Genomic DNA, 19,932 nt, shown 5'->3' with positions numbered 1-19,932 from the left:
CATGTCCCTGGCACCTTGGCCTCTCTGGCCTAGGATGCCTCTCCTGGAAACAGCATTGCTCACCGCCTGGGAGGGCCCGGTCAGCATCTGGTGCCGGCAGGAGGCTGAAACTAAGCAATTGACTTCTCTCTACAGTAACACAGGGCCCCGATGTGCTGGTGGCCTTCAGGAGGACCTGGACTCAGTGTGCATGTCCCACCCAGCTTGCCCTCTGTGACAAAGTCTGAGGGTGCTTAGGGGCCAGGACCACGCCCATGTGGGTGGGTGGCTTGGGAGGGCTCAGGGGGAAGGGTGGGGGAGGGCTGGCTTTTGAGGGCAGTGGGTTCCCATGCCCAGCCCCGTGAAGGATGGGGTTCATGGAAGACCCCAGTATCGCAAGTCTGTAGCCAGCATGGGGAGCCTGCATTCCTTCTGCAGGAGAAGCACGAAAGAGCTATTCTTCTCAATTTGCCAAGGAGGAAACTGAGGCCCGGCAGGGCAGGAGAGCCCGGGTTACAGCACAGGTGGGAGGCTGAGCTCAGCCTCAAGTCCCATCTGCACGCCCAAGATGTGGCCCCCCTTAGTGGGAACCGCGACTCAGGGTGACGCTGTTTCTTGGCCCAGGTATGTCATCTCGCTGAGTCCCCACAAGCTGACCTACGAGGGGGTTACTATAGTTAGGTCTATTTGACCTGGAGGAAACTGAGGCTCCCATGGGTGAGCTGCCCAGCTCAGTGGCCCTGAGTACCAGACTCCTGCTGGCTGACCCCAGTGCAGGACTCTGTCTCTGGTGCTGAGGGGCATGGGGAGAGTGCAGCCATTTAGCAGGCCTCAGTTCTGTCCCAGCCTGGGGCAGCGGTTAAGCAGCGCCAGTACAGACAGCAGATAAGCACAGGCTAGTCGGGAGGTTTGGGCAACACCAGGCCACAGGTATGTCTGGGACAGTGTGGGGCAGCAGGTAAGGCCAGCCCAGGACAGGGCAGTGGCTTCATGGCAGGCCCTGTAGTCAGCCAGACCTGGGTCTACATCTAGGCTTGGCCCCTCTCCAGCTGCAAGGCCTGGGGGAGGCTCTGGACACTCTGAGCCCCAGGGTCGGTTTCTGCTAAATGCAGAGCGGTGGGAGGCTTCACTGAGGGGATGATGGTCTCCGCTAAGCTCAGCACACACTAGCCAGAACGTGCCAGGGTGGATGCTCCATCTAATTCTGGGGCCAGGTGCCTGGGAGCCATCCCTGTCACCCCGATGGCCACCCAGTGGCAGATACGCCTTCCTCTCAACATCTCAGGGAGGTCAGACAAGGGCAGGGTCACAGGGAGCTGGCGACTAAAGGTGCTTTTCTCTCCCCATAGCTGAGCGGGCAAAAGAGCCCAACCGGAAGCTGCTCTTGGAAGACAGAAGCCCATGCGCAGGGAATGCGCCAGCACCCAGCAGGTGAACGCGGGGTCTCGAGGGGTCGGAGGGCACACCTGCCTGAGTCCCAGGCGTGCCTGAGGGCTTCGGCTTTTCCTCCTCATCTCCTCCCCATACTGCCTTTCTCAGACTCCTCTCCCCCTCCCCCAGGCCTTCCCCAGTCCCTCCTCCTTGCCTTTGCAGACAGTGTCCCTCCCTGTACGCCCTTTCTGTCCTTCTCAGCCCTTTGTAATTCAACCTGGTTTTCAGGGCACAGGGCAAATCTAGCATCCTCTGGGATCTGAAGGTGGCCAGCCCCTCTGGCCTGTGCAGGTCTCTGTGCTGGGACTGCCTCTGAGCCATCTACCCACAAGTTCTTAACTTGCAAATTAGCCCCAAAGCTGGATGGCAGGACCCCGGAGGCCTGGTCAGGGACTGTCTAGAGATGTGTTAGGACACAGCTCCAACCTGACCTCAGTACACAGGGACTCAGAACCTGGTCGGGGCTCCATAAACACTCCTGGTTGGCAGGGATAATGGTAATAGCAAACAAATCCTTAGAGAAAGGGAGGAAATTCACAGGGATCCCTTCAAGCCAGAAAGCAGGGAAATTACACTAAGGAGTGGCCAAAAATCCTCTATCAAGTTGAAACAGGGAAGGTTACCAGGTTCAATACGAACCCCCACCATCTGTTCACTGGGGCCCTATCAAGGGACACGCCTACCCTCAGGGGCCTGACAGTCTTTGGGAGAGCAGAAGCATCATCTAACTTCCCATGCACGGTGGAGGGAGAGACAGCACCGGGGCCTGATCAAGAGTGGGCGTCCTCCTCCCTGTGTTCAAACACCAGCTCTGCCACTCACCAGCTGTGTGACCCCAGGCACACAGCTTCGTGTTTTTGTCTCTCCATATCCCTAAGACCTACCTCATGTTATATGACCTCCCTCATGGGGTTGCTGGAAGGATGAAACCTGTTAATATATCTTGTAAAGAGTTTACAACAGGGCCTAGCATAGAGTGAACCTTCAACAGAAGTTTGCTCTAATTGGGAACTGAGACACACGCACAAATAAAGAACTAGGGGAGGACAGGGGAAAAAAAATCTTGTGGCCAGGGTGAACCACAAGTGAAAGATGGTAGCAGTGCCAAATCCAGACTTTAAAAAGTTACAAAAGGAGCTGGATGTGATGCTGGGACCAGCAGGAGGCAGCACCAAGCACAGGTGTGGGAGTCCCAGCGCCTGACTCTGTCACTGATTTGCTTTGTGACCCTGGATAAGGTGCTTTGTCTGTTTAGGTATTAGTTTTTAAGGTGTGGGCTCTCTCCCATCTATACTCTAAAGGGCTGGGAGGCTTCCAGGGTCTGGAGAGCAATCCTGAGCTGGGCTTGAAGAGAGTCGGGAGGTGAACGCACAGCAAGGACCAGTGCGGTCGCCATGGTGGCATGTGACTTTATGGTGCCCTTCCACGGGGCAGTGGAGTGGGTGCCTTTCTTGTGTAGAATGGGACAAAAAGGCAAAGATGTAATTGCAGTGGGAGGGATGTGCGTGAGACTTTGTGCATAACTTCCAAATTCGAAGGCCTGGGAAAGCTTCAGAACATTGCTGTTTCTGTATTCTTAAGAAAGGGGCAAGCAACTCCTTGGTGCACCTTTGCTGAGGGTAAGGGGTTTCTTATTCATCTTTTCTTTTGAGACAAATTCTTGCTCTGTCACCCAGGCTGGAGTGCTGTGGTGCAATCTCGGCTCACTGAAACCTCTACCTTCTGGATTCAAGCAATTCTTGTGCCTCAGCCTCCCAAGTAGCTGGGATTACAGGAGCGCACCACCATGCCTGGTTAATGTTCATAATTTTAGTAAAGATGGGGGTTTCACCATGTTGGCCAGGCTGGTCTTGAACTCTTGACCTCAGGTGATTCACCAGCCTCGGCCTGCCAAGGTGCTAGATTTAGAGGTGTGAGCCATGGCACCCAGCCCTCTTATTCATCTTTTTGATGGTCGGCACTGAATATGTGGTTGCTGAATGAATGAATGCGGGCATGTGTGAATGAACAACAGAGGCTGGGTCTCGTATACTGTGGCTGGCTGTGGCAATCAGGTCCAAGGATACAGAAGCTGAGACCCAGTTAGGCCAGCAACTTAAACACCACAACCCCCAACTGGGAGCCTCAGTTTCCTCATCTGTGAGATGCTGACAAAGACATCTGGACTTAGGTCACAGGACTCTTGTGGGGATAAAATGTGATGGATGATCTAAAGGTATTTTGAAGACTTTCTTCTGCATAACTGAGGGAGGTACTCCTGGAAGGTGCCTCCCTAAGGAAGATAGGAAAATGGTGGAAGAGAAATACTTCCCTGAGGCCACATGGGAAAATGTGAAGGACAAAGGTTCCCTTCATAGCAGGAGTGTCCTGGAAGACCTGTCCCAGGCACCATGAATGGCAGCCTATATCTGGTCCACACCTGCCTCTATGAACCCCTTCCTCATACTCCAAGAAAAGGGCAGAACAGGGGAAGCAATCCTATGTCCTTTAACCTTTAACATTGTCCTGGGACTCCGGGCTTTGGTTTCTTCTGCTGGTCTCTGGAGTTGGTACTCCAGGAACTGAATTCATATCCATATGAAATATCTTGATCACTCAAGGGAATCTACAATGCTCACTTTCTCTGAAAATGGGCTAAATGAAATCAGTGACCTGTAAAATTTCTTTTGGTTTTGAGACTCTTCAAATTATAGTTAAGAAGGGAACATCAGTTTTAAACTTCCCTTGTCCTCTAAAAAAATTTTAAAATCAGATCACTACATATCAATGTATGATTATGGGGCACGCTCCATAATCTACAAGCAGATCATCTCCCACAGCATATAAGCCAAGAAATACTGGGCAGATACCAGCAAATCAGGTATCTCTGGAGTGTCTGGGCTTGTTCGTGGCACACAGATCCCAGGCCACGGACAACCACCAGTTTCAAGGAAGAAAGTAGAAACATTCAAAAATTAACAGAAGGAAACGGAAACAAATTGCATCCAACCTGGCCTCTGGCTTTCACATCATTTCTTATATCTCATTGCACAGAAACAATGAAGTGATTTCCACCCTTGAACTTGGGAATGAAGAGAGGCAAAAGTCACAGGCTGGGAACTGCAGCCTGAATTGGATGAGCTTATCTTGTGGTTGACTTGTGCATGTATGAGTTGCACGCCTGAGAACAGGATAGGAACTTGTGAAATGCAGCCCACGCCCTCTGGCCCTCGTGTGTACCGAGCCGCCTTCGTTGGGTGACTCAGGGTAATGACTGAGCAACAACTGTTGGCTTGAGTGGTGCCAGGGATGCCCTGGGAGGCTCTCCCTGCCATGCTGCCTGCCCTGCACCAACAGGGCCCTGCTCCATGGCTGCAGCCTCCAGCCTGTCTGGCCATCTACCAGCAGATTCTGCTCCCAGGCTCTGCCTCCCGCAGCGCACGCCTCTGATTCAGTCTTCCAAGCTCACAAAACAAAGTATGTGTAACGGAAGTGTTGTGTGGAACCTAAGACCTGATGGTCTCATCTGGGCCCAGCTGCCTCTTTGCAGACTTTGTGGCCTTCACCTGGGTTTGCAGGAGGCAGATAGTTTCTGGGTCTGGATAAGCAATGGGTCCTGGAACAAAAACTCTAGAGACCGGGGGCTATTCATGAAAGGCTCCATTTCTTATTGAACATTCAATTCACCATCAGGTCTTGTCCAGTCTACCCCCAGAGCATCCATTTCTCCATCACCTGGGCCACCACTACCATCCCCTGGCTCCTGGCTGGTGTGCCCATGGTCCCACCTTTGGGGCTTTGAATATGCAATGTTTTTGAAAGACTCAGTCCCCACCTGTTATGGGTAGAATGAGCTCCTTCTCCAGAATGCTTATTCTTCAGGCAGGCTTTCTGCAGCTACCTGGTCTGTGTCCTGGGCCCTTCCTAACTGTCCTCCCAGCTGATGGGTGACTTGGAGCTGGTCACCTGTCCCTCTGGGCCTCAGTCTCCTTGCCTGTAGTAATAGCACCTACCTCGCACATTGTGAGAGTTCAATGAGCTAATAAGACACAGCACTGGCCCAGCGCTATGGAATAGTCCCTGTCACTGCCATGGATAACGGGTAACGTTCCGTCACCATTTCTTAAGTAAGCTCCAGATGGGCGGAGCCTTCCCTGTCTCATTCTTTGAGGGTGCCCAGGGGTCAGCACGGCCTGGCACATGGCTTTGATCAAATGGCAATCCCTGAGCTCCTCCGGCCAGTCCTGTGAGTCACAGGTAGACTCCCTCTCCATCTACACCTGTTTCCAGTGCTCCTGGCAGCTCTGTGCAATCTCAGTTCCCGAAGAGATGCCCCCAGGCCACCCCCCTCCACTGTGACCCAAGGGGTGCAAGGCCTGACCAAGGCCAGAGTCCCTGCTGTCGCTGGAACAGAGACCCAAAGCAGGAGCTTTGCCCCCGCTTCATTCCCTGCCTCTCTGAGCTCCAGAGACTAGAGGGACAGGCCAGGGCCATCCTCATCCTGCTTGAAGCAGCCCTGCTGGGCCTGACGCCCGGGGAGGGGCCTCGATGGGGTCTGCATGGGAGGAAGGGAGAAGGGAGCTTCTGTCCTTAGGTCCTACAAAGTGCTGCTGAGAGCTTCCCTCACCCCAAGAGGAGATAGCCAGTCCCAGCCCTGTCCTATCCTCTTCCGGCAAACTTTGTCCTTCAAGCCAAACTCTTCCTGGGAGAATTCCGCCCCCCTCCCTAAAACATAGGGTTCCCTAGACCTCTGGGTCTGGCCATGGGGAGGGTGGTGGGGATATTGGGGACCTCAGGATGGGGTCCCCAACTTACATGACTGGCTTCCAACCAGTGCCCCCACCTGAACCAGGCCTAGGCGCCCAGGGGAGACAGGGGCGAGGGTAGAAAGCAATCTCCAATGATTGACTCCCTGGGCTTTGAGAGTTTCAGTGCCAATGCCAGGGTACCAGGCCCAGTGCCCTGGGCACAATGTGCATTTCTGGCAAGTGAGGACCCGGGGCTCTGGCCCCAGAGGATAGTGAAGCAGTGGGCCCTGGCAGCTACTATCATCGTGGAGTGGCGACAAACTTGGCCTTCACCCAAGACCCCCACCATCACCCTTACCCTGGCTGCCCCAACGGGCACCCCTGGCCGCGAGCCAGGAAGGGAAGGTCCCATCCAGGGCGCCAGCCGTGAGCTCTTGGTTGGGCTCCCAGCTGCAGCCCCGGGCGAGGCGGCTTCGGGGCCGCAGAGCTCCGAGGCCGGGCCATGCCTGGGGGCCCGGCGCTGCGCTGGGCGGAGTGGGCGCCGCGCTCCGAACGCTCAGAGCGCAGGCGGGGCGCACGCACTTGGCCAGGGCCGGCGCGCCCTTCCCGGCACGCACGTGCGCGGGTGGGCGCTGCGAACCCTGCGCAGAGGGTGCGGCCCCCGCCCCAGGGTCCCAGAAGGCCTTGCCGCCGCCCTTGCCGAGGCGCAGGTGCGCGGCCCTCCCGCCCGGGTCGCGGCCGCCCGCACTCACCGTGCCCTCGGACGGCAGGTAGCCGATGTCCTCGATGGCGCAGATGTTGATGATGTGGACGCTGCGGTCCTCGGCCGGGAGCGTCGAGTACTTCTCGTTGACCCTCATCGTGGCCGCCTGTGCGCGGGGACCGCCGGGCGGCGCGCCCTCCCCATCCACGGCCCCGGCGGCCTCTGCGGGCGGAGACCGCAGCGTTCGCGGCGCGCTCGCAGGGGGCCGGGCCTCCCCGCGCCCAGGCCCGCCGGGGACGTGGCCGCCTCCCACTCCGCCCGCCGCCCTGGCCCGCCCGGCCCGCGCGCTCGGTGCGGGGTGCGCCTGAGCCTCTCGGGGCCGATCGCGCCGCCACCCGGCTGCTGGTCCCGCGGACCAGCCCGCGCCTGGTCAGGAACTTGGACGCCAGCCGGCCCGCCTTTGCCTTAAAGATATAAGCGCTCTCCGCCCGCCTATGGCAGGGGCGGTGGCCGCGCGGGTCAGATTTTCCGTAGAAATTTAAACACAGGAAGAAAAAGTATTCCATTCCTGCGGGCCCCTCCAAGTTTTATTTTTATCCGGGGAAAGTGCCCCTTTGGATTTTTTGAGGGTTTTCATACCGGGTATGAAAGGGGGGAACTTTCAATAGCCCCACCTGAAATAAAGTCCCCGAGTGGCAGGCGCTTCTGTGGCGGGTCACCTCCGCCTCCGGGGGAGTGAAGCTTCTGAGATTGGAGTCTGGATCTCTGCCCCTTTCTGTCCACCCTGGCAAACTCCTGCTGTCACTCAGCGCTCACCTCCTCCGGGGAGCTTGCCTGGTTCCTGCCGACCCGCCCCCTCCAGCTGCCTGCGCTCCTGGAGGAGTCTCTCCCGGGGCAGTCATCTCTCTGGAGCCCACTAATGTTACCGGTGCCCCCCAGTTTACGGAGCGCTTAGTGTTCTGTGCCCAGGCGAGTGCAGCGTCCCTGTTGTAGGGCGTGAGTGTGTATCAACTCATTTAACTCCGCACCTGCAAGGTTGGAATGCGGGTCCTCATTTTTCAGAGGACACCCAGGCTTAGGAAGGCCAAGGACCAGTCCGCATCTTCTGAGGTGGGGCGGGGCTCCTGCAGAGCTTTCTCCACTGCTGGGCAACGCTGTTCCGCTTTCTGGAGGGGCGGGGCGGGGGGGGGATGGTGGCTTTGATCTCTCTTACTCCCGGACCTAGCAGGGGTCTGGCACACTGCGGATCTTCAAGACTTCTTCCCTTAAGGAGAATAAGGCAGGTCCCCAGGGGACGGCCACACTCAGGTTAAGACCCAGGGGCCATGCTGGCAACCACATCCAGTGGAAATAAAGTGTCCCTCTGCCTCTCACATCCCATGAGTTCTTCACGGTGTGCATCAGATAGCACCTCCTGCAGGAAGTCCTGCTCCCCTACTGTCCCCACCCAAATATGCAGGCCTTCCTCTCTACCCAAAGAACCTGCCTGAACCTCAACTAGCACTTCATTTATTCCGTCTCATTTTACAGTGGGTTGTCTACCAGGTTCACACAGCCGATGCTCAATAATTGCTTGTTAAATGGCCACTTGGAACATTCAAGGCCTACAGAAGTGATTAGAAAATTGTCCTTCAAGGCCACGATGTCGTCAGCTTGCCATGGTTCCAAGCATGGAACCTGGAGTCAGCTAGGATGGGGTTGGGGAGAAGGGGTGGGGTCTAGCTCCAGCTCTGGCACCTTCCAGCCTTGTGACCTTGTGACCTTGTGCCAGCCTCCTTGGCCTCAGAGCCTCCTGGGCCTCAGAGCCTCCGCCTTCTCATGGGAGTCTTGAGCGTGCCTGAAGTTGCTAGGCTCAGCAATGGTGACTGCTGTCACTACTAATGTCATCTTGTCATGACCTACCCTTTCCTGGTGCCTCAGTGAGACTCCCCCATTTAGGCACAAGTTCGTGACTTCCTTGAACTTGGGGCGGTGCAGGAAGGCTATTTGGTTCTCAAGCTGGTGGTGCCAATGGGCACTGAGTGGCCCTAAAGGACCCTTTGTCTGCACCTTGGACAGCGAGAGAGGGTTTGGAGAAGTGCCCCAGGCTGGCCAAATCCATGCCAGGAACAGTGTTCCACAGCCTCTGCTCCTAAAAGTTCAAGTGTCCAGGGCTGGGAGAATCCCACACGCACGTACAGAGGGTTATGTAACTCCATCCACTTATCATTGTTGGTAAACAACCAACATTGTGTAATACTAATGTACTGTCTTTTCAAATTTAGTTCGAGTGCCAACAGACCTTCCAGAGCTCTATGAGGTGCAGTTTGCAGAAAAAAAAAAGAAAAAAAAAAGAGTAAAAATATACTTGGCCGAATCTGGACACACTGGTGTTCCCAAAGGTTTGGGAAGTGACACTTCTGGCCTGAGAGGGCTCTGGGGCTCGGGGGCTGCCTGCTGGGGGGCCATCTCCTAGGCAAGGTGGCCCCACCTTCTCCCCAACAGCACCCCTTGTGGCTTTACTCAAGAAACAGTGCTTAACCTCTAGTTTTGGTGATTTATACTGTAGCCAGGCTCAAGGCATCTGCTTGCCTGTAAGACCCCACTTTCTTTGCTATTGCCAGTATGTTTCTTTTTTCTCTCCAGTATCCCCACATTCTGTTTCCTCTCGCCCCTTCCCCAAGTCTTCCCGGATGGACAGTGTGGACATGCCACAGCAAGGGCAGATGAAATGCAGCGTGGCCTCTGTGCAGCAAGGGCCAGAGAGGACCAGTTGTGCCTCCAGGCCTCTCGTGGCCTTCGCCGGGGGTTCATGGGTCTAGGGATTTCAGGGACTGACACAAAGTAAAAACAATAGCCCCCCAAAATAGGAGGGGGAAAAGAATTCCTGTAGCTGGAGATATCTCCCAAGCCAGGACAAGTTTACGGGGTCCTTTTTGTCCCATAGATGCTTCTCTTCTCTGGTTCCCTGTCTCCGCCTGTGTCCTATGGGTCACTTTGTTGGGATTCTCTCTCCACTCCAGTCACTAACTGCTTATGCGTGGGGCCTCTCCATAAACTGTTGCACCCAGTTTTCTTTTTGTCTCAATGATTTTCATCACTAAAACCCCACAGGGACAGATTTTGCGGGCGGGATTAATTCCCCGCTCATGAATTAGTAAAACACCGGTCTAATTCGTCTAGATGGTACATTTCGTTACGGGAAGCTCCGGGCTTCCCAGCTGGCCTGTTTGGCCACAGTGTTGCTCTTCAGTGTCATTTGATGGCATGCACCAATTGATACAGGTACAGGTGTCTTTGCTGACTTTTTTTTTTTTTTAATATTGAATGCTTCGCGAATTTGCGTGTCATCCTTGCACAGGGGCCATGCTAATCTTCTCTGTATCATTCCAATTTTAGTATATGTGCTGCCGAAGCGAGCACTTTGCGGACATTTTAATAGTCACTGGGGATGCAAGCATCAGGTGACAAGGAGTGCAGACCAACAAGCTGTCAGGAGGGTGGCTTCCTGGTAGGAGGCAGCACAGGGGAGTCCTTTTCAACGGTATTTTATTTCCATCCCGTTGGCATTGCCCACAGGGAAGAATACCTCAGAGCATGGGCGAAGCTGTTTGCAACTCAGTGGGAAGTTGAACAAACCAAACTTTACAAAGGGAGGAAGAACGAGGTGCCCCAAATTATGGAGATGCAGGGACTGGTTACCAAGACCATGGACCGGAACAAGAATCTTGCTCCCCATTAACCAACCGCATGGCCGATTTCCTCTTTTGTAAAGTGAGGCATGAAGTGTCTCCCTTTGGATGGTGGGCGAGGACAAAGAGGCCCAGCGCCTGGCTGTGGTGAGTCCAGGCCAGGGAGGCAAAGGCCTCTTCTAGTAAAGGAGCTCTAGGGTGGGGCACAGTGGATGTCTCAGGACAGTGGATGTGTGGGGCCAGATCATCCTCTGTGGTGGGAGCTGTCTTGTGCAGTGTGGGACATTTTGCAGGCACCCTGGTGACCTCTACCCACCCATGAGATGCCAGCAGCACCCTCTGCCTCCAGCCCCAGTGTGACAACTAAAAATGTTTCTTGATGTTGACAAATATCCTCCAGGGGACAAAACCAGCCCCAGTTGAGCACCACTGCTCTCAGATTTCTCAGCAGCCCTCACCTGCATGTCACCTGGACCTGGGAGGGCTAGCTTTATCAGTCCCCATTTCACAGGTGTGCACACCTGCAGAGGCGATGTACTTGGCTTAAGATCAGGCAAGAGAGCAAACTAAGCTTTCAATCTTGCTCTCCTGACCCCCAACCCTCAAACCAGAGCTCACTCCATGAATTCAACACACGCCTAGAATTAGAGAGGTGGCAGAAAGGAGACTGGGTTTCTTTTTACAAAATAGAAATACACAGGTGCCCAGGGTTGCCCTCCATTGGTAGAGGTGGTGGCACCTGCACAGTCCGGGTGCACTGAGCCTGCCCTGCCCCTCGGTTGGCCCAGTACAAATCTCTGTGTTCAGAGGGGTTTAATAAGTGCTGTTGACTCAGGAGCAGCCCAGGGGAGGGAAAGGAGCATGGAAGGAGTGAGCAGTCATGACTCAGGGCCATTGTGAGCGCCAACGGCCACCCATCCCACTCCCACACCAGCCCCGTGCTGCCGGGCAACCCGCGTAGGACAGAAACAGAGGCCAAACAGGTAAATGATATCACCTCCTAAAAGCAACTTGGGCTATAATTACCCCGGGGAAGACGTGCCTGGGGAATTTACAACTGAGATATGGTGGGCGGGAGACGGGACCACTGTCATTTCCTTCCCTTGCATGATGTCAGTGCCTAAGCAGAGGCCGGCCAACCGCAGCATGACGGCGGGACTCCACGGCCTCGGAAACTGCTGGCCGAAGCTCAGAAACGCAGCCAAAGCGTGAAGTTCTGTCTCGGGGGGGCGGGGGGAGCGTGCGGATTTTTTTTTTCCTCCAACAGAATCCATGGACATCCAGTTTCCATAGGAGGGTTTTCAGATTCTTAATGTGTTTTGTGAACCCAAGGCCTGCCTTCTGAGAATCCCAAGAGCTTTAAAGCTCACCCGGGGTAGCTGAGAGCCTGGCCAGGCCACCTCCTCCTGGAAGCATTTCTGGTCCAGCTCAGACAGCACCCCTCACCTCTGCTCCTTCCATCCTCGGATCCAGCCACTCACGTTCGCTTCTGCCCACCATCCTCAGTTTTTCGGGCTTCATTTCTGCACTCTTTACTCTCCTTCCCATCCTTGGCACACTATAGATGTTCCCCATTTATGTTTATTTATTTAACAAGCAGCCGCGCAGTGCTTACTACAAGCCAGCACTGTGCTAAGCTCTTTACAAATGTTAAGTCGTGCCGTTAGGGTGATTACAGCCATCTGCAAGTGCATTCACATGGACGGACGCACCCTCCTGGGTCCTTTCTCATGAGGTGTGGGAAGAAGTGTAGATGAAATCTTAAACAGCTGCTTCCCAGGAGGCTCAGCCTTCCTCCCCAGGATGGTGGGTGCTTTGGCATCGGAAACCCTGCCGAGGGGGACAGGGTCGGACTCCCCACAGCGGGACAGCACCTGCCCACTCTGCCAAACAGAGCACCTAGCTGCCTGCCACTGGTTCAATTCTTCTTCCTGGGGCTTGAAAGAGTAAAAGTTCCAGATTGCCTGGCAATTTCCTTTCACCAGCATACTTCCCGAGAATAAGGAACTTCCATCTCGCAGAGGCGGGCGGCCTCAGTCTGAGCTTGTGCCACTCCAGAGAGACAAGGCTGACCCTTATGGCTTCCTCTGAGCCCCTGTCCCGATTGTATATTTTCTGCTTAGATACGATGCAGCTTCTGATAGAGAAGGACAGGTCCTGGTCCTCCTGTCCTCTGGCCCGAGGGGCTGAAGGTGACTTGAGGTCCCAAGACGGTGGAGCTGGGACATAGGTTGGCACCCCTGCACTGTTGAGAGTACAAGAACCCCAAGAGAGCCGCTGTCAGCCACAGACTCATCCCTGCACCTTCCACAGGGTGTATGCCGGGCGTGAGCGCACCAAAGCTGCATCCCTCCCCTGGTGTTGGTGACCCGCCCAAGCCCCTGATTTCCCTAAAGACCCAAGCCTAAGGCCTGAGATGGATCCTAACGTTACAGGCACTGGCTGCAGCAAGCGTCTCACTCTGGGACGAATCCTCTGGGGCCTCATCACACCCTCCCCTCCCCAAAGTCAAGGAAGCCACAGCTCCTGGGCTGACTGTGAGGCTCAGTTATCTTTATAGGAGATCCTGACGCTTTCCTGCGAAACCCTGTGGTTGGAATAAAAGGTGTTCCAGAATTTTGTTATGCCATGCATGGCCTTTTCCTTGAACGCTTCCTCTTCACTTCATTGTGCCTTCACGTATGCATCATTTGGTGCAAAACTTCTGTTTTGTGTCAAGGCCTCTGCCAGGTTGGGGGTCTCTGTACTGCAGCCGAGCTTCTGGGCTGCAGGTTTCTCTTGGGGGGATACTGTGTGTGACAACCGTTGGCTGTACACTCCGGGCCCCACGTTTGTGGGAGAAATGAATGGGAAAATGAGCCAGGAGCATCACCAGCAGTGGAGGCATCATCCCAACCCTACACTGGGGAATCAGAACCTTCAAGGCCCTCTGGGTTTGGTGCCGAAGACCTCGTCCTCCTGATGCAACGTTTCTGTACAATAAAGGAGTGCATTACTGGGCCCTGCGGCGTGTGCGTCATTGAGATATGCTACTATCTATGCTAACAAGAGTAAAAATAATCAGGGGAAATCAATAATCTATGTTATGTAACTTATTATATAAAGAATATCATTTCAACACGTCCTCAATATAAAAGTTCCTGGCCAGGCATGGTGGCTCACACTTGCAATCCCAGCACTTTGGGAGGCTGAAGTGGAGGATCACTTGAGGCCAGGAGTCAGAGACCAGCCTGGACAACACAGTCAGATCCGATTTCTAAAGAAGAAAAAAAAATTAGCCAGGCATGGTGGTGCATGCCTGTAATCCCAGCTACTTGGGAAATTCAGGTGGGAGGATTGCTTAAGCCCAGAAGTTTGAGGCTGCAGCAAGCTATGATTGCACCAATGCACTCCAGCCTGGGTGACAGAGCGAGACCCTGTCTCAAAAAAAATTAAAGAAAAAAAAGTTATTAATCAGACTTTGGACATTCTCTTTTTTCCAACTATATATTTGAAATCTGGTATGTGAATTTTACTTTACGACATATCTTAGTTCAGAAAAGCCATGTTTCCAGGGCTCAAAGCCACATGTGGGAAGGAGCGACCAGGCTGGGCTGCTTAGCTACAGAGCCTTTTCTTATTATTGAAGGAAAATTATATTGGACGGCTTTTATTTTCTGCTTTGTCATTTCCTCTGTTTTTCTAAGATTTCTGCAGTGACATGAAATAGGTTGATAGGTAGGGAAAGGCTGATATTATTTAAGGCACTGACACACTTTGTAACCTGTGGGCTCATATTGGACCCTTTTACTATTTAAGGAAAAATAGTTGAACAGCTTTTTCTCTGTACAGCACACATGTAGAGAAACCCACCTTTGCCTAAAGGCCAATCACAGCACGTTCCTGAAATATTAGGACAGAGTAGCCTTTAATTACAAAACATATCTGATGACAGAGCTGGTCACACAGGTGTTCAATTGAAGAAGCCGAGAGAGCTCCCTATTTCACACCAGAAAGAGATCCAGGTGGACGCCTGGGGACACCCTCTCAGGGATCCTACCATGTAGTACTCCCAGTACATGGGCGGTCTACTTTGCCAAGTGGAAGACATGAGGTTGGGTAAGAGATCTGAGGCAGGGGCCGACAGCGCTGGGGAGCAGGGGACTAACCCAGATGCCTTCCAGGAGTGGTTCTGGGCAGGGGTTCCAGGACTCCACCTTGGCAGGTACCCTTGAAGGAGATGCTCAGGCCCCTTCCCCTGGCTTTTCCAGTGGAGTGAGAGGTTCATTCAGCAACATACTCATTCATTCGCTCAAGTGTTTGTCCACTCATCCACCTGCTCACTCGCCCATTGGCTTGCCCCATTCCCCACTTACTTACCCACTCACCATGCACTCACGATTGATTTATTCACTTGGAGTTTCACTCTGTCGCCCAGGCTGGAGTGCATTGGCATGATCTTGGCTCACTGCAACCTCTGCCTCCTGGATTCAAGCAATTCTCCTGTCTCAGCCTTCCAAGTAGCTGGGATTACAGGCACCCGTCATGGCTAACTTTTGTATTATTAGTAGAGACGGGGTTTCACCATGTTGGTCAGGCTGGTCTTGAACTCCTGACCTCAGGTGACCCACCCACCTCGGCCTCCCAAAGTGCTGGGATTACGGGTGTGAGCCACTGCGCCCGGCCTCATTCACTCATTCTTTTATACCTCTACCTCCTCAAACCCCTTCCCAACTTTGTATTTCTCCATAGAATCCGCCACCCTTTATCTGCGGAGGAGTTCGCTTCATCATCTTGTTTTCCCTCCGCCTCCCCTCACCCTCCTTGGCTAGAATGGCGGCTTCAGGTGATTTTTGTCATAATTTGATGGCTCATTTTCATGCCTGAAAATGACGTGAGCCAGAGAGACCTAGAAAAATGCACAGAATCGAGCCAGCTGTCCAACAAAGTTGAGCCCCAAGGCATTGACTCTTAAGACGTAAGGAGGAGACAGCGTGAGACAGAGTGGCCTCTGTGACAGACAGCGGCTGCCTGTCTTTGCAAAATGCATTAATGGCCAACAGCAAATTAATTAAGTTGTTTCAATCCCTTCGCTTATGTAGACAAATCCAAAGATCCGTGTCCTATAGAGTTAGTAAGTACATGCATGCACACACTTGCATGTGTACACATATGCCAACTTATCCCCCAAGGGTTAAAAATGGACCCGACATGGGACCTCCTCCCCAATGGCATGCATAATCAGTGGTTCTAGTGTCCATCCAGAAGCTCTTCCTGAATACAGATATTTAAGATTTTTAAGCTCATCACAGCCGGATCCTCCAAGACACATAGTCATATAGAGCCCAGGGGCCACAGAGCTGCCTGCCCTGCCTCTAACGTAGATTATCGTTTTCCAAAAGCTATTCCCAAGACTCAGCATCCCTGCCTCTTAAGCAGGAATGATTACATCTGAAATCAGCCTTTCTGGAAAATCAAGTTGGCGTCCCTGCTTCTTAAACATGAACGATTACGTCTGAAATCACGCTTTCTGAACAATCAAGTGTCCCCCTCCCCCTTTAAGCTAATCACAGCCCAGATCCTCCGTGTTAAACAGATCTCAAATCTGTTTAGCTTGGGGACCAAACAGAGTGGGGCTGTTTTCCCTTAAACCCATCAGAGGGAGTTTATTCACCAATTTTCACTCCACTATTTGACTCTCAGCTCAAGCACCTTGAGACGTTCTTGGCCGTCCACTCCTCCATTCCTGTTTCCTCCTAGTTTGATGGAGAAGCCTTTCCTCCAACCTTAGAGGGACCCTTTCAAAGCCACAGATTCCTTCTGGATCTCTCTGCAGAACACAGTCCCTGGTTCCTTCAAGCCACATCTCAGAAGAGAAAGCCAACCCTCTCCTTGGTCAGGGAGGATGCTGGGGCTCCCTGTTCTTTCCAAAAGGAAACCAGGGGAAAAGAAAAGAACCCTAGCCCATGCTCAGAGACAGCCCCGGGCCCTCTGTGGGTGGATTCATATGGCTTGTTCCATAAGGCAGGGGGACCCTGTGGAGGGGGACATTCTGCCATCAATGGGGTCCTGAGACATGAAGCCCAGAAAAGACGTGGGCCTGGGCCCCCCTGGCCCTCAGAGCTGGGTGAGTCTGCAGCAGCTGGTGACATTGGGGACCAGCTTGCAGAGAGCATGGTAACAGCCTTCCTTCCCTACTGCTGCCTGTCACAGCCTTGTTTAGCTTGGGGACCAAACAGAGGGGGACAATTTTCCCTTAGATTACCACTGGGACAGCCCCTATCCCCCTTCCCAGCACTTCAGAACAGTTGGAGGAGTGGGCTGGGGAAAGAGTAGGGGGCGTGCCAGGGAGAGAGCCCCTTATCATGGAGCGGACATAGGTTAATGGCCTCCTCCTCCCAGGAGTTAATTGTGTTCTCTTGGGGTGGACTTCACATTTCCTGGCAGCTGTGACCCTCCCTCCCTCCCAGCTCATGTCTCTGAGGCTTCTGCTAAGAAACCACCTTTCCAGGGTCTGCCCTGGCCCCACTCCCAGCCCCTTCCACTGCTTCCCCGCATCTGTTATCTGACAACTTACTATTCTCCCTGCACCAGGAAAGCTGGGATCTTTGTTTTTTTTTTCTCTCTGTATTCTCAGGACCCAGTGGAGCCTGGCACACAGTAGGTATGCAAAGTATCCTTTGAAAGGATGAACAAATGAGCAAATGTCCTTTGTTGGTGTCCACAGATTCTAGCACCCGACTAGTGGAGGACAATGAAGAGTTTACCCGCAGGTCAATTTTTACCCGACTCAACCAACAACTGCACGGACACTTGCTTCTTAACAGGAGGCTGTGGAATCTTCACAAACAGGTTCTCCCTAGGGGCGAGGATGGAGTTGTTGTCTTAACATTTTCCAGCTGGTGGAGCTGCTGGGGAAAGCTGCTGAGGCCACTGCCACCCGCCACAAAAGCCCCATTGAGAGCCGGGCCTTCTCCAACACGAGGGCTCCTGTCCAGGGAGGAGGTGGGCTGGGCTTTTCTGGCAGGAGCGTGCCCCCTCCACAGGGGCAATCAGTGTACTTATTAAGGTCCTCCTACGTGTTAAGCTGTGAGCCCAGGGCACAGACCCGCAGGTGTGGGGCTGATAGTCGGCCAGGAAGTCAGAAATCTGACAGCCACAGAAAAATGCTGAAGGACCAGGGTAGGAAAGGTCATGATTGATTCCGGAAGACTTTGCACAGGGAGTGGCTTCTCAGCTGAATCCTAAAGGGTCACTGGGAATTAGGAAGATGAAGAGGAGGGGTCGACTGTCCCAAGTCGGGGCAGGGGGTCGGGAGGCCTGGAGGGATGGGAAGGCTGGGAAGGGCCTTGGTGCTGCCTGTGCATCCACCGGGTGCCTGCGAGCATCTTCTCAAGGTTGCCAGGCACTGGGGAAGAAGCAGCCAGCAAAACACGCACAGGCTGGGTATGGTGGCTCATGCCTGTAGTCCCAGCTCTGGGAGGCTGAGGTGGATGGATCACTTGAGGTCAGGAGTTCAAGACCAGCCTGGCCAACATGGTGAAACCCCGTCTCTACTAAAAATACAAAAATTAGCCAGGCATGGTAGCAGGCGCCTGTAATCCAAGCTATTCAGGAGACTGAGGCAAGAGAATTGCTTAAACCCAGGGGGCGGAGGTTGCAGTGAGCCGAGATTGCGCCACTGCACTCCAGCCTGGGCAACAGCCGGAGACTCTGTCTCAAAAAAAATAAATAAATAAAAACCACGCACGATTCCTTGTCCCCTTGCAGCTGCTGTCCAGAGAGGGAGGGGCAGGCAGACCATCAACAAAACAGAAGTGAATGACGTGGCACAAGGGATGCTCAGAGGTGGTTAAGCCCCACAGGATAGAGGTGTTTGGATGTGGCTGGAAGGTGGGAAAGGCAGTTTCTCATGGTGGCCAGTACAGACCTTGCTCTGTGGGGGGGCCCTTCACGGCTGCTTGGTATAAGGAAACTTTGGGAAGACTTAGACAACCAGGCTCCATTTTTATGCAAATAAAAGGATTTTTGGTCACGTGAGTTAGGAAAACAGCAGTGCCCATCATGATCCCTGGACACCCCGGACAGACTGGCCTCCCCGTTTGGGGGTTGCTTTTTCAAGTTTGTTTTGGGCCCCTTTGCATGGGCCCGGGAGTGGGGACAGGCACTTTCTTGGCTGGACTAGCAGCATCCATGGGCCTGGCTGGCAGCATCCGGGCTGGGGCAGTGTCCCTCTGGTCTATGACTGTGGTTAGGTTGTGCCAGGACAGCCTCTGGGGTGCTTTGCTGCACCTTGGAGTTACGGTGATGGGGCTGGCTGCATCCCTGCCGCTGAAGGGGATCTAATCTCCATGGGAGACCAGACATCTCTGCTGTGCCGTCATTCAGGGAGGCCAAAGTCAGGGCTGCCACCCACCCCACCCCCACCACCAAATCACCAAGGGGAGGAGGACTCCATGTGCACTCAACACATAGCAGGCGCTCGGCAAATGTTTGTGGGGGGGATTGTCCCAGGAGACTGTTGGGCAAGGCTGACTCATCTATCAGAATGGAACTTTCTAGAGAATGATGATGGGTGCCAGACACAGGCCTCTTCCCCCTCTGTCCCTGCAACCCTGCAGGGTGTCTTTTGACAAGTCATGTGGGCTCTGGGACCCCTGTTTCCAACTCAGTCCCAATAAGAAGATAGGCCGTCGAGATGTCGAGAGTGGGCCCCGAACACCAAGCATGGGGTCCCTTGGGAATGCAAGCTCAGGGCCTGGGACCCTTAGCACCCACGAGGGCAGCTCGGCATCTGGCCCTCTGCTTGTAATCACTGTTTATTATCACAGCTGTCACAGATTTGGCCATCTACTCCAGTGACCTCCAAACCTGTCACTCATTCATTCACACAATGGATATTCATTCCTTCATTCATTCATTCAGTGACACTTCCATGTGCCAGACACAGAGCCGGGGCTGGGTCACGGAATATACAATGCAAACAAGTCCCTGCTCTACTCCCACAGAGCTTACCTTCCAGCGGGGAGGCAGAGCAAAACCAGGAGCCAGAAAGGCAAACAGATGCATACACAGGAATATTAGATGGTGATGACTGCTGTGGAGGAAGGAAGAAGGAAGAGGGGTCGGTGGGCTAGCGAGTGTGGGGGCAGGCATGGGGGGACACGACGTGGGTGGCCGTGGAAGCCCTTCCGGGGAAGTGACATCTGAGCAGAGATCTTCTCCCCAGGAGCCAGCCCTGACAAGACTGGAGAGGAACATCGCAGGCAGCAGCACAGCCAGGTGAAGGCCTTGAGGCTGGGAAGAGTTGTGTGTGCTGGGGACAAGAACTGAGGTCAGTCAGGCTGGGACATCCTCCAACTAGGGGGATGATGGGGGACAAGGGCAGAGAGGAAGTTGGGACGGCCAGGCCTGCAGGGCCTTCAGGCCAGGAAGGCACTGG

At 53.9% G+C, this 19,932-nt stretch overlaps 1 protein-coding gene, 1 long non-coding RNA gene and 1 other non-coding gene across 3 annotated transcripts in view; 1 reads left to right on the top strand and 2 right to left on the bottom strand.

Moving 5' to 3' along the window:
* Positions 1 to 7,012, bottom strand: part of ANO1 (anoctamin 1) — a 114,166-nt gene extending 107,154 nt beyond the window's left edge. The window contains exon 1 of the mRNA XM_030811417.1: positions 6,890 to 7,012. Within this exon, the coding sequence (XP_030667277.1) occupies positions 6,890 to 6,997 (108 nt within the window). The 5' untranslated portion in view covers positions 6,998 to 7,012. The remainder of the gene's footprint in view (positions 1 to 6,889) is intronic.
* Positions 7,013 to 10,135: 3,123 nt separating this feature from the next.
* On the bottom strand, positions 10,136 to 10,242 carry LOC115834855. Its single transcript, XR_004029856.1, has one exon. It is a non-coding gene; the product is annotated as a U6 spliceosomal RNA (small nuclear RNA).
* A 14-nt stretch (positions 10,243 to 10,256) lies between these two features.
* On the top strand, positions 10,257 to 13,140 carry LOC105740783. Its single transcript, XR_001116871.2, has 3 exons — positions 10,257 to 10,283; positions 10,399 to 10,658; positions 12,635 to 13,140. It is a non-coding gene; the product is annotated as an uncharacterized LOC105740783 (long non-coding RNA).
* Positions 13,141 to 19,932: the final 6,792 nt, after the last annotated feature.

Source organism: Nomascus leucogenys, chromosome 4, assembly GCF_006542625.1.
Source record: "Nomascus leucogenys isolate Asia chromosome 4, Asia_NLE_v1, whole genome shotgun sequence".
NCBI lineage: Eukaryota > Metazoa > Chordata > Mammalia > Primates > Hylobatidae > Nomascus > Nomascus leucogenys.
The sequence above is the reverse complement of the archived record's forward strand: the minus strand, read 5'-3'. Positions and strand labels throughout refer to the sequence as shown.